We start from the raw sequence: 14,169 nt of genomic DNA on the forward strand, positions 1-14,169 counted from the left end.
CAACAAATTTTTGAGTGCCTGCTGTGTGTACTATGGGACAACTACAGTTTCTGCCTTCATAGAGTTTCAGGTTGATGATGAAGTTTTTAATCTTTTTCGAAGGACCTTGGGATCCCACCACAAAGGAGACCTCTCTTTGCAGCCGCCTTAAGGGACTGAACATACTCCAAGGCAGATGCTCAAATCAAAGGTGTTTAGAATCAGACAGATGTGAGTTCAGACTTGGTTTCTACCATGGCCTGACTCTATGACCTAGGTGGATTATTGAAATCTGTGACTTCCACTTAGAAATATTAAAGAGAATTTAAATTATTCAGAGAAGTACACCAGCTCTATCATGTGTTAGCAGAGTCCTAACAGCAGAATGGGAAGCTCTGAAGTCAACTTGTAGGAATGGAACGTAGAACTCTGTCACTAGTTGAGGGGATTCAAGCAAATCACATAATTTTTCTGGGCCTCAGTTTTGTTTTTTTTTTTAAAGATTTATGCATACAGAACTGGGGTACAGGGCAGAGGTGTGGGGGCCATGAGAGGATTCACCAGAGACAGAGTGGGGAGTGGTGAGCAGAACAGGCAGATTGACAAAGTACACTGCTGAGGGGAGCAGCAGGTGAGACAGGAGAGGCCTATTGCACCATGTGGGTCACCTCCCTGGCCAGGGATTGAACTGGTACAGGGGTGGTTGTTGATAGCTTTGCAGTGCTGCACTTTAAACTGCTGTACCACCTGGGAGGGACCAACCTCAGTTATATAATCTGTAAAATGGTCAAAAATATTACTTGTCTAATAGGTTTTTGGAGAGTATAAAATATATAAGTGCTTGAAGAGTGTCTGGCATGTAGAAAGCACACATAAATGTAAGCTTTAGGAAATTACTTTTATCAATGTTATAACAAGAACTATTGCAGTAGGCTGCTACAGAGATAAAACAAAATAGATTGGGTAAGCTTAGCCTAGTTCCCGACAAGGGTGACATTCCATTTGCTTCTAGACACACAGGTGGCCTTTCAATGTTTGTCATTGTTTTGTCTGAGTACAAATTTTTATTCTTTATTCTTTTCCTGCCAAGTACAACTGACTTGCACCTACAGTCATTTTTTAAGATTAAAAATAGTAAGTAAACAGGGCCCTTCCTAGTGGTGCCACAAGTTAAAACACAGCACTCTGAAGCTGACTGAAGCCACTCTAGCACAAGTTTGATCCCTGGCCTGGAGGTGACCCACATGGTGCAGCAGCCCTCTCCTGACCTGCTTGCTGCTCCCCACTCTGTCTCTGGTGAATCCTCTTTCCCCACCCACATCTCTGGCGTTTACCCCAGTTCTTTATACATTAGTAAATAAATCTTAAAAAAAAAAATAAACTTAGACTTCTAGTAAGGATAGGATGTTGACAGTCAGCAAGAGGCCTGGAAAAGTCATTTGAAGAGGAGAAAATGGCCTGATTGTGGTGCAAGGTTTAGAAATCTGAGTGTTTTAAAATGCATGAGCTGGGCCCTCCCTGGTGGCACAACAGGTTAGGATGCAGCACTGTGCAGCTGGCTGCAACCACTTCAGTGCGAGTTTAATCCCTGCCCTGGAGGTGACCCACACGGCACAGCAAACCTCTCTTGTCTTGCCCACTGCTCTTCTCAGCAGTGTTCTTTGTCAATCTGCCTGTTCTGCTCCCCACTCTGTCCCTGGTGAATCCTCTCACGTCCCCTCCACCTCTGACTTGTAACTCATTCAGAAAAAAAAAAAAAAAAGACTATGCCATTTAATTTTGTTGGATGTGCATGATCTTGAAGGTTAATGGTGGAAAATTTGCCATTTAAGTAAACAGACTTTGTTGTAAAATATTTAAGAAATACAAATCTATATCAGATTGTGAATACTCACCTTTGCTTCTAGCTTGAAAAACTATTTGTGTGTGTGTGAATTCCATTTGCAAGAGATGGGGTGTCACAAAATCAGAGGGAAAGCTGAATTGGGGCAGGAAGTAGGTAGCACCTGGCATCTCCAGGGTGGGGGTTAATTCATGCTGGCTTTTTAGCATTGCCGCCAGGATGAGCCAGACGAGGCCACTTTCTATTCTGGGGTTCCCAGATTCGGGTTCCTACATGGTTAAGACTGGTTTAGCAGGAGTTGGGGTGTCAGCACTCTAAGACTGCACACAATGAGGAAAGTAATTCCTCTAAGGAAACTGGGGTGTTGTTACCAATGGAAAGGAAATCAGGGGTGGGCAGTTAAAAATAGCAGATGGGGCCCTCCCTGGTGGCGCAGTGAGTTAAAGCACAGCACTAAGAAGCTTAAGCCACCTCTGCATGAGTTCAATGCCCACCTGCCCCGGAGGAGATCCACATGGCGTGGCAGACCTCTCCTGACCCGCCCGCTGCTCCCCTCAGCAGTGTACTTTATTGATCTGCCTATTCTGCTCCCCACTCTGTTAATGGTGAATCCTCTCACCCTTCCTCTTACCCTCTGCATCTCTGGTCTGTACCCCAGTTCTGTATGAATAAATAAATCTTTTTTTTTTTTAAAAAAAAACGTAAAAACAACAGATGTCTTTTTTATTCTCAAATAAATTTTGCTGGTGTTATAATTTGAAAACCCATCTCACTAATGGCAGAAAGAGGAGAGGGGATGAAGATGGAAAACCTAAGGTCAGCTGATGAACACGGAGGGTGGGTAACAAAGGCTCTCTGGCACATGAGCAGTGACTATTTGAAATGGATCTATTTTAAACACATTGATTGAGGCTGTCAAAATCTGATGTTTAAAAATGATGACATGCTCAGGTTATTTTTCTGCTGAGGAAATAATACAGTGAATGGCTTTGAATTTTAAAATCCACAAAGCCTCAAACCACTGCAATTTATCTTAAAATACGTTTTTAAGCCATTCTCTTAAAATCCTGAGTTTTTGCTGCATCTCTCCATTCTACAAAGATGATGAATCTCATTAATTGATTATGTGTGGATCAGCAATCCCATCCTGCTCCGTTTAGGAGTCTCCATTTATTTCCCGAAACACCTGACAACTTGCAATTGATCTGATTTCCTTTACATTTCTGATTCTTGCATACCTTTGGGGTCTCTAAGGTTGTGGAAAAAATGGCTCATGCCTGATCATTTTAACTTCATGATGAACACCTTTGGGTCTTACATATTTGCCACACAGTATCAATAGAATACACATCTGGTTGCACCATCAATACATTTTTTTTTTAATGTTTCATTTGGAAAATGAGTTTTCCTAGCATCTTCTTCCAGAATGCACCTTTTTCCAGAAAAGGGTAATTCATTCTTCCAGGAAGACTTCCTGGGTCATGTGCTGTAAAAGTAGATCTTCCTTTAGCCACAATATCTCTTTTTTAATCTCTCACTTGTTCCCTGCAGAGCATTTATTACAACCTGAGATTCTGACCAACTTGTTGCTATTTTTTGGAAATCTACCTTCTTTAGATGAAAGGTAGCTCTTGTGAAAACAGGAACTTGGTTTAATCTGTTGCCATATATGCCACCTTGGGTGTGCAATATCTGCTGAATGAATGAGGCAAAGAAAGCTTTCCTCTACCATATTTGCCTTTCTCCTTTTTACTCTTTCTCTCTCCACTTTCCTTCTCTCTTGCTCTCTCGTCTTTTTCATTTACTTCTCCTTTCACTCCACTGTCTAATTTCATTCATTCAACCAATCTGCATGTCTGAAGACCAACTCCATTTAAGGCACAAAGTCTTACAGTGTCAAAGAAAGAATGTAGACTCAAGGACCCTACTCTTTCATTCTTCGCTCTCATGCTTTGTGTTAGAGTTCATGATCTTCCCGGACTTCCCAAATAACGATTTGTTACTCATTTTCTAGAGCAGCACTAATACCAAATAACTAAGCTTGTCAACCCCACATCTCACTATTAATTGCCAGCTGCTGGGTCCTTTGGTGAGGTGATTCTACACTGTGGCTGCATTCTCACAAGCAGAGCTCTAGAGGTCCCAGGCAGGATGAGAAATAGACCCTGATGGGGACACTAAAGAGGCTTGCCCCATGTGACTACATGTCTTCCTTTCTATAGCCCCAGCAAACTCCAAAGAGAGTTGAGGATCAACTCATAGGCTAGACCAGGTCATTTATTTTTTTCTCTCTCAAGAATTTGCATCAGGAAATAAAAAAAATTCACTATCATTGGTTGTGGAATTGGAAATGGAGTTAAATCAGGCTTTTTTTTGTCCTTCTGCCTCTAGCCTCTATGGTCTTGCACCCTTCCTAGGTTTGGGATACCCAGAGCCAAGAGCTGTGGGCAAGGGGGTAACCAGAGAGCATGAGGCATGCACATATGTAAATACAGACACCTGGGCCCAGGGTGGTGGAGGATAAAAATGACTGCATCACTCTGAGGCTAGTGGGCTTAGTGTCCTCTGCTGGGTGTCCTCTGATTCAGCATTAAAGGCTGTAAAGTGGTACCAAGGGTGCCAAAATTCTTTTTTCATCTGCAAGAATCAACAATGAACCTATCTACCCAATACTTGGGTTTGGCCCATGTGCAGAAAAATGCTGTCCAAGGTAAAAAATTGTATGTGTATTGAGGAAAGCAACATTGACAGAAATAGGGGGCTTCTGAGTGATGGAGAGGCCAGCTTTCGTCTTCAGCTGCTTCCCAGAGTAGATTCACATGTGACTTGGTATGATCTGGTTCACATGTTCACAGGACAGCCTCTGGTGCCTTATTCAGTTGGGATTTTGTTTCTGCAGCCTAAGGACATTGATCAAATCTCTTCTTTCTATGAAGGATTATCTTTTGGCTACTGTCAAACTTATCCTTTCTATGGTTTTGCACTTAACTCAAATTTACCTGTAAGAGATATGAACTCCATCTCCCATCTATTGAAGAAACTGCCTGCTCACTTGCCAGGCAATCTGAGAACTATTACCTACATGTCCCCTGTGGGTTTCAGCTGTCTCCACTTGAATCAGTCTATTACCCAGCCTGGCAATTACACACTGACAGACATGTACTGTCTAATTATAGCAAGAGTTTTAAAACATTTTTTAAGCTAATGACTTTTCAACATGTTTTAAAAAACAGTGTTATTGGCTACAGAAAGTGACAATAATAACGTTCCAGACATGTGCTCCTATTTTAGGTGCACTGCTTCATCATGGCAACTCACAGAGCCATAACCCATAAGCATATTTGTTTCTTGTGTTGTGTGTTGGAGGGATCTTCTCTCTTCTTTCCAGGGGTAAGGCAACAAATCTTTTTGCAAATATAGTTCCAGTTATAGAAGGGTCTCACAATTAATATAATGAAAGAAAATGCTTACAAAGTTCTGGCTATCACTACACTTTGGGTCAAAGAGCTCACATTTCATATAGTACCCTGCTCACGTGGGAAGCAGGAAGATGAAGTACAGGCTACCCAAACGACAGTTAAGGCATTCACTTAGCACTCACTGATGTAAAGCTAGACAACTCAGTTATTTACTTCCTACTGCTTGGACCCAGGAAGTAGAGCAACTTCATAATTACTTTACAGTATTCTTGTAGCCAGAGGCCTGAAGATGGGGCAGGCATGCAGAGTCCATTATGCTCCGCTGTTTTCCAGCCCCTGTTAAAGATGAGGGGTTTGTTTCTAATTGCAAAGCTGCTTGTATCATTGACTCACTGGTCACACCCTCACATAATCTGCAACAGGCTAAGATGATTTCTGGGGAGGCAAGTGTATGAATCTTTTGAATTCTTCCATTTGGAAATATGGACAGATAGACTTGTGGCAGTTTTAATCACCCAACAGAAAGGAGAAAGTAATATTCAAATGGAGAGATCATGCAGTAGAGAAGTCAAATATGGGGTATCTGCTCAGCACTCTAGGCCTCTCTCTAAGAACCTCCCCTCCTCATACAGCGCAGGGCTGGAGTTGGGGTGGCAGGTGTGCGCCCTTGATCTGGTACATGTATTTAGCTAACTCCTCCCATTGCTACCTTGGTGCAGGATAAATGAAGTTAAAAATCAGGCTTTTCCCACCCTCCCACTACTAGCTTGGCTACCCAGGGCCGAGAGGCATGGGTGAGAGTACATGTGCCAGTAATTGTGGACACCTGTGCCCAGCAAGCTCGGGTGCGCACAAGCAAGAGCAGGCACTTGTGCCAGGAGGACAGGAACAAGGGGGTGGTGTCACTCAGAGAAGGCGGCTGGCTACAGGACAGCGACTGCAGTACGAGTGGACCCCTCTAGGCCAGCCCATGAGACATCATATGAACCTGTAAACACAGAGCAAACACCATAGGGGCCAGAGAAAGAGAGAGTGCACAGATCTGCAGGGGCCCGGGAGACTTGCCAGTCTCCGGGGCCCCTGGCCTGGCCTGTGCCTGCTTCCTGGCTTGCCAGCCCCCCTGCCTGGTGTGCGTGTGTACCTGGTTCCCTGAGAGCACTAATAGCCTATCAAAATCCAAAATTGTCTTTTTGTCTGTGAGAATGACAGTGAACCTACCTGGCCTGGACTAGTTGCAAAACACTTGGTTTGTTAAATGGGGATTGCATTCTTGTGAGGATTAAATAAGATAATATTTAGGAAAACACTTGGTACTTAGTAAGGAAGAAATGTCTGCCATTATTCCTTGGCTCCACACTCTTGGACTAGCTGACTTATGGTGGAACTGGTCAATTTCTCCTTTGGGAATTTCAAATTGAGATAAAGTTAGGCTTTCTGTATGGCCAGAGTTGGAATGGTTAACCTTTCTTTATGGCTAAGCCTGGCTCATTTGTTTGAAGGCCAGAGGAGCAGAAAATGAGGTTGTCCAAAGAAAGGAAGTAGTAACAGCCTAGGTTCAGTAAAGGCCAATATGGCTTCCTCCTAATTTTCCCTTTTCTGCTTCAATTCCTCAGCTAAAATTGCCCAGATTACTGCCTTGGGTTAGACACAAATTTGCATCGAAAGTATTTTGTGCTGAGACTAATTTTGGGCTTTTTTATCAAATGTTCTAACCAGTACATCTATACCTAGAAAAAAGATGAAGTTTGCTTAAGAAGAAAAAGGGAGGTACAGACTTTAAATTTCCTGCTCTTCTCTGAGTGAAATGGAGTAAAATATGTCTCAATAATAGGCCAACCTTCCCTTTCTCTAGTGAATGAATACTGGGAATCGTCCCCAGAAACTCTTATCAGTCTTTTTCTTTTCTAGGAGGTTATCCTTTTTTGTTTCAGGTTAGTTTTCACTTCAGAATTTTGTTCAAAAAATACATAGTGGGTGCTTCCTGGAAGCATGCAATTACAGGCAGAAGTCTATAAATAGGAGTCTCTAGTTGTGGATTTTTAAAGACAAAGGAAAGGCCTGCGTAAGTTGGGGTTAGGACTGCTTCCCCCTCACCTCTCTCCACAAAGATCTTTCTCAAGGAGAAAACATGGTTTTGATTTTAACAAGGTTTTAGCACAGACGATAAAAAAGAAAACGTTATTAGCTTTAGGTTGTCAATACAAAAACACACCAGAAATATTTACCTTCTTCCCTCCCCTAGCTCTATCACATCATCGACTTAACAATATAAAAGTAGATTTTTTTTTTGCCCCAGATGACAAGAAAAAAGGAGTTGGGAATCTTAATACAGATTCTAGGCTCTTTTAACCTTGACCAAGTCACTTAACACTTAAGGATCCCAAGAATCAATTCCTTCTAAACTAGTTCTGGCTCTCAAGAGCCTCCCTGCCTGGATTACAATGTTTTCATTCAGTTGAGGGCCTCCCATTAATTTTGACTGGGCTTCTTAGAAAAATGGTAGGTCAAAATCTAAAAGATAATGTGAAAAAATGGAGGCTCAACATTTGGCCTTTTGTGTTGGCTGTGTTTGGATCCCCACTGTGGGACTCCAGCGGGTGTATGAAAGGCCAAGCTTCACAGGGAAACACAGGCCCAATTCAAGCCCACTCAATAGCAGACTGGGCTGGAATGTGCTGTGGGAGGAGATGGGCGTATTCCTACACAAATGGCATTCTTGAAAGAAAACCTACCTGGATTGAAATAAAAAATGATATTTAATAAATCCTGGTCTCCCCATGTGATGGCATTCTTATACTTCTGGTACAGAGGGTACAACATGTCTTTCCAAGCCAAGCCTGTTGAAATCATGCTGTTCTGGAAAAGAGCAAACTGTGATAGTGGCTGAGGCAAAGCAAAAGGATCTTGTTTATAGAGGAGCAATTAAAGCAACTGGTCTCGTCCCTTCCTTTTACGTCTTCCTTCACATCCCTGCTAAGAATTAAGCAAGTAGAAGGGGTTCTAGCTGGTCTGAAGGCATGGCGCCAAATCAAAACAGGGCTGTACACTACATTTTCAGAACTATATATTTTCAGAAATCCCTGGTCCATTTCCAGGGATACTGGATGGACCTGGAATGGAGAGTTGAGCCTATGGTTTGTACTCTGAAAACCATGCCTGAGGTTGAACCTCTCTTTTTTATGCTTAGTTATTATTATTATTATTATTTTTAATGTAATACAGGAGTCTTTATTTATTTCAAATGAATTTGGTATTGTTAAATGCATTTATAACCATCCTGGCCTTTTCGTGTAGTTACTTAGTGACACTGTAATAATTTAATTCTACTGAAAATTCCAAATTTGGTTGTAAAAGAATGCTATCAAAACATCTTATAGTTTTTAATGTATATGAATGTTAAAGAAAATTTGCATATGAGGAATTTTTATGCTTAATTCTTATCTCTGAAGTGAAGGAACAAAATATAATGACCAAAATTGAGTCATCTTAAGGAAATACTTTTTCCTTGCTTGAAATAGTATTTGCATTTAAAATAAAAGCATTATATTCACAGGCAAAATATTCAAAGAGCACACAAAGACATAAACCACAAAAAGTAAAAATTTCTTCCTCTATCCTCCTACAATTCCTTTTCCTACTTTCCCAGGGGTATCTGTTACGAATAATCACTGGTCTCTTAGGAATGCTGGAAATTTCTAAAGCATAAAAGGGATCATGCCCTATAATATCATGCTTTGCTGCATTCTAATTTGTTCACTTTCTGTGCTTTTAGAGATCTTATTAATCTTACTTAAAGACAGACTTAGTTCTTTTTAATATGAGCATAATTTTTTTACTAGTTCTCTGCTGGTGTTCTTTGAGGTTCTTCCTAGTTATTTGCTAGACTAAAAGATAAGGCCATGAGCAATGAACAGTCTTGTACAATATTTTTATGTATATGTACATATATATGTGTGTGTAGAGAGAGATATCTATATCTATATCTATGTCTATATCTGTATATACCTAGGGTACTGCAAGCAATTTTCTATGGCTTTCAAAGCCTGGGATATTCAAAACATGGAATTGAGAAATGCAACATAATATTTCTGAGTAGTAACTCCACAAAGCTTTAAATTCTACAGTTACCTGGGCTTTTCCTGAACAAACAAGTATTTCATAACTTTCCAAATACATTTCGTCTTCCTGGCTCCTTCCATCCTCACCTTCTAAGTCATCTATTTCTAAAGTCAACACTCGAGGAGTGTCACAGTTGAAAAGGCAAACTCCTAATTTTTTAAACAGGTAAATATAAGATACATCCTTACCTTAAACTGGGCACTTCTTATGCGAGTTAAATTCATTAGCATGACTCCTGAATTAACTCCTGCAGTGCCATAGAATGGGTGCCGAGCAAAGCGGCTATACCAGCCAATCTTCGGGATCTCGTGCTCAGGTGCCATGGCTGCAAGCTGGGTAGAATTAAACTGCCTCAGAAACTTCCAGATGTCATCAACAGGTCTTAGAAAGACAACATCAGTGTCTACATAGAGAAGTGAGTCCACGTCCTTTAAAATCACCTGTGTGCATAATGACAGGAAGAGGGAGAAAAGAAATGCAAGTCAGACAACAAGGAAGGGGCTGATAAGTCAACAATGCCAAGAGATTCACTATTTCTGCTGAATTACAGAAAGAGCACCCCTCTTGGAGCTCATGTTCCCCTCCTCTTTTGACTTAAAAGGAAAAGTATCAGTCAAGCAGTAGAGACTCAAAAGCAGATAAATAGTCATTTAGACCGGTCCAGTTCCAGGTCCCTGGGATATGTTTGGTAACAGTTAAATTCTTAAAGGACTGAAAACTTCAGTAAGTTACTGTGGTTTTCTCTTCTATCCTCCAACGAGGCCATCAGCTCTTCTCTGAGTTTATTCTTGCGAAAGCCAGTTCCAAAGAGTTTGGACAACTTGAAATGAACGATTTTGGATCTGCTGTGTCAGGCTCTGGGGCGTACATTCCATGTCTGGCTTATTCCCTTTAGTGTTGATGGCTTTAACTGTGCAACTTTTGGAAATATTTTCAGGTGAGATTTGGGTCTGGGAATAGGCAAAAGCAAGTCACTGGCCAACTTAGGCAAAGCTTTTCCTTTCATGGGTCAGACAGTAAATATTTTAGGCTCTATTGCAACTGCTCAACTTTGCGGTTATAACATGAAAACAGCATTGGCAATACATAAATGAATGAGTGTGGCTATGTTCTACAAAACTTTATTTTAGGGACACTAACTTCATATAATTTTCAGATTTCAACAAATCTTTTGATTTTTTTGCCCCCACCATATGAACTGTAAAAGCCATTCTTGGCTGACAGAATATGATTAGCCAACTTCTGGTATAATATTAAGAGATCAGTCAAGCCAGTGACCTTAAGTAAATGGGTTCTCTGGTGCTAATTGCTTAGCTCAGTGGTATTTTGCTTGGGTCTTAAAACTTCAAAGTCTTGTTTAGTAATAATGTTATTTGCCTTGTTTTCCCATTGTTCCCCAAATTTACTGGTAGCTTACCAAGGAAGGATTTGTACCTTCCCAGATCCCTAGTCTAATATCCTAACATAACAATGCTCTTTATGGACTTTGTTAAAACCCTAAGCCACAATGAGATGATGTTTGGTCTTTGGAAAGTAATTAGAGTTAGATGAGGTCATGAGAAACTTCCTTCTCTCTGTCTCCCCCTTAATCCCCTCTCCCCTGCCTCCATCCCCTCAGTGTGAAGCAGCTATCCTCACACTGGAAAGAGATTCCTAAATACAACCTGGCTGAACTGTCACCCTACCTGTCATGAGAAAATAAATTTCTGTGTTTTATGCTACCCAGTATTGGGCATTTGGCAATGGTAAATTAAGACACAATATTTAAAACTGATCCACACAGGCTCAATATGAATCAGGTAACACAAAGATTTCAGTTGTGAATAACTTCAGATCTTACATGACTAGCGACCTGATTTATCTTAATCATCTGATCTAGTAAGAAATGAATTTTATTAACCAATACAGTGAAATTAAAAAAAAATGATCACCGGCCCTCCCTGGTGGCGCAGCGGGTTAAAGCACAGTACTGAGAATCTAAAGCCACTTCCGCATGAGTTCGATTCCCACCTGCCCCAGAGGTGCCCACATGGCGCAGCAGACCTCTCCTAACCCGCCCACTGCTCCCCTCAGCAGTGTACTTTGTCGATCTGCCTGTTCTGTTCCCCACTCTGTCTCTGGTGAAGCCTCTCACCGCCCCTGAGCCTCTGGCCTGTACCCCAGTTCTGTATGCACAAATAAATCTTTAAAAAAAAAATGATCACCTACCATTTCATAAAGGATGAGCTTGACATTCCTCTTAACAACTTGAATGAGGATGAATTCTTTAAATTAAATATACAACCTTAAAAAAATATATCACTGGGCCCTCCCAGGTGGCGCAGAGGGTTAAAGCATAGCACTAAGAAGCTAAAGTCACTTCAGCATGAGATCGATCCCTGCCCCAGAGCTGACCACATGGTGGGTCCTTTCTTGACCTGCCTGCTGCTCCCCTCAGCAGTGTACTTCCTCAATTTGCCTGTTCTATTCCCCACTCTGTCTCGGGTGAATCCTCCCAGCGCCCCTGCACCTTTGGCCCGTACCCCAGTTCTGTATGCATATATATATATATCTATATCACATTATTCTTATTTTGCCCTGGAAAGGTAAAAATTTTGCCACAGATTAGCAAATCTGTTTTACTTGAAAATCTCAACTCCAGGGAACTGTGGAAGGACTAATTCTCTACAAAAATAAAAGCAAGTTATGATACAAATTATGTATCATATGTAAGTATTATTTTAAAGTTTCACATGCCCAAAACTATCCCAAGGACTTATTTTTTGGGTCTTAAATCATTATTAATATTAAAGTTATTACTTTCTTCAATAACATTTTTTTCTTCCCCAATAAAATTAATGTGACTACCAGTCTTGATTAAAAACAAAAAGAACTTGATAAGGACTTAAAAAGGAAAACAAAATAATCTGAAGGATAGGGAGTATTTCATTATGAGACTACAAGCAATACATTAATAGGAGAGAAAAGGCAAATAAGTTGAATCAGTAATTTATATATCAGAACAATCTTAAAACCAGGTAACATTTTTATGTCTTCCATTATTGGAAATACAGAGTATAGTCACTTTTTTACTGTTATAAACAACAAATGGGTGTCTTTCTAGGGAAATTTCTAAGTATGCAGCATGGCATTTTTTTCTTTATACCTTAGTAAATGTTTATGTGGGATCAATCTCCCTAAAAAGATCAGACAGGCATTTCTCAATATGCTCAGAATAAATTGGTCTCTTGTCCTTGCTGTGGGAAATGGACGTCATCAAGGCCCTGTGAGCCTCAGGAGGTCTATCACCATTACTTAAACAATGGAGATTATTTTGGGGATGAGAGCAGAGGACACTGAAGATTAGGAGACGTTTCTGTTTTTCCCCAAGTCCTTTCCTTACCTTAATGAAAGAAGAGACCAAAAAGTCCTAAAGTTCTGCCCTTTTTCTTAATTGAAAAAGCAATCACTACTGACACTTTTTATGACCTAGAAGAGTATAGTTTGGGGATGTGGAGTCAGTCAGTCCCCCAAAAAGGGTTAAATAAACTTAACAGGTCCAGAGTAGGCCTCTGGTTGAGTTGGCATAGGTGAATTAAAAGAGTGCTGGCAGAAGTTGCCCAACATTCTCCCTGAACAGGTGGATTAAGTCACAGCTGGCAGGAGCTTAACATCTTGTTTTAACAACCTGTTTGATATATCCCAGCAGACTAACAGACAGTATCCTATCCTGAACATTCTGGTGCACATACAGGAGGTGCCATATATCCTAATAAATGGCTGTTGCTTTAATAATACCTGCCCATTTCCTAGAAGGGAGGGTAACCAGGGGACTCACAGGCACGGGTAGTAAAAATCCACTTTAGCATGTTAACATCACACCCCTGGGTGGAGATTTAAGATGCCAATAAGATGTGCGATGTATGAAGAAGCAAATAACCCGTCTGTGCACAGCCCAGTATAAACCAGCCCCAAACAAGCTATGATGCTGCTTCACACACTGGTGGACAAGCCCCTTAAAACCTCTTTCCAAGCTCCCTTCAGGGAGCCAGGATGGAAAATACTCTCTTTCAGCACTTGTGCTTCCCTTAAGTACAGGTCTAATAAACCTTTGTCTGGATATAGTCTGTCTTGCCTCCTCATTAAATTTTTTACAAGATGTTAGAACCTCCACCAAGTTCCCAAGTCAGCAAAATAGTCACCTGGGTATGGGAACTAGAAGTCACTTAAGGTCCTGAGTCTTATGCATTCTATTACCATTACTTAGAGAATACTGATTGTTTTGCGAGAGAGCAGTGAGGTCCCTGAAGGCAGGAGAAGCTTCTATGCATGCCCAAGACATTCCCCCTCTGTAATGGAAGAAGAGATCAATATGCTCTAAGATTCTGCTTTTTTCCTAGTTGAAGAAGCAATACAGGCCTTCCTGTTGGCACAAGGGGTTAAGTCTCAGCACTATGAAGCTATCAGCAGACAGCAAGAGTTTGATCTACCGCCAGAGAGGTAACCCATTGGTGCAGCAGACCTCTCCTGTCTCACCTGCTGCTCCCTTTGGCAGTGTATTTCAGTACATTTGCCGGTTCTGCTCCCCACTCTGTCTCTGGTAAATCCTCTCAACCCCCTCACAGCTCTAGCTGACACCCCAGTTCTTATATGCATAAATAAAATTTAAAAAAATTTAAAAAAAAAAGCAATCACTGCTCAGACTTTTATGACCTAAAAGAATGCACTTTGGGATCTTTTCTAGCTTTAGCTTCATCAGTAAACACAGTCTCTCTATTAGGGGGAAAGAATGCCCTGAAGGAACTCCAGACCAAAGCCATCAAGACACGG

At 41.1% G+C, this 14,169-nt stretch overlaps 1 protein-coding gene across 1 annotated transcript in view; it reads right to left on the minus strand.

Annotated features, from left to right (window-relative positions):
* Nucleotides 1-14,169, minus strand: part of GXYLT2 (glucoside xylosyltransferase 2) — a 94,579-nt gene that overhangs the window by 7,161 nt on the left and 73,249 nt on the right. Inside the window, exons 4-5 of the mRNA XM_004675971.1 lie at nucleotides 9,549-9,800; nucleotides 7,974-8,097 (exon numbers count right to left, since the gene is read on the minus strand). Coding sequence (XP_004676028.1) covers nucleotides 7,974-8,097; nucleotides 9,549-9,800 — 376 coding nt within the window. The remainder of the gene's footprint in view (nucleotides 1-7,973; nucleotides 8,098-9,548; nucleotides 9,801-14,169) is intronic.

This window comes from Condylura cristata, unplaced genomic scaffold (genome assembly GCF_000260355.1).
Source record: "Condylura cristata isolate star-nosed mole 26May11 unplaced genomic scaffold, ConCri1.0 scaffold00004, whole genome shotgun sequence".
Taxonomy (NCBI): domain Eukaryota; kingdom Metazoa; phylum Chordata; class Mammalia; order Eulipotyphla; family Talpidae; genus Condylura; species Condylura cristata.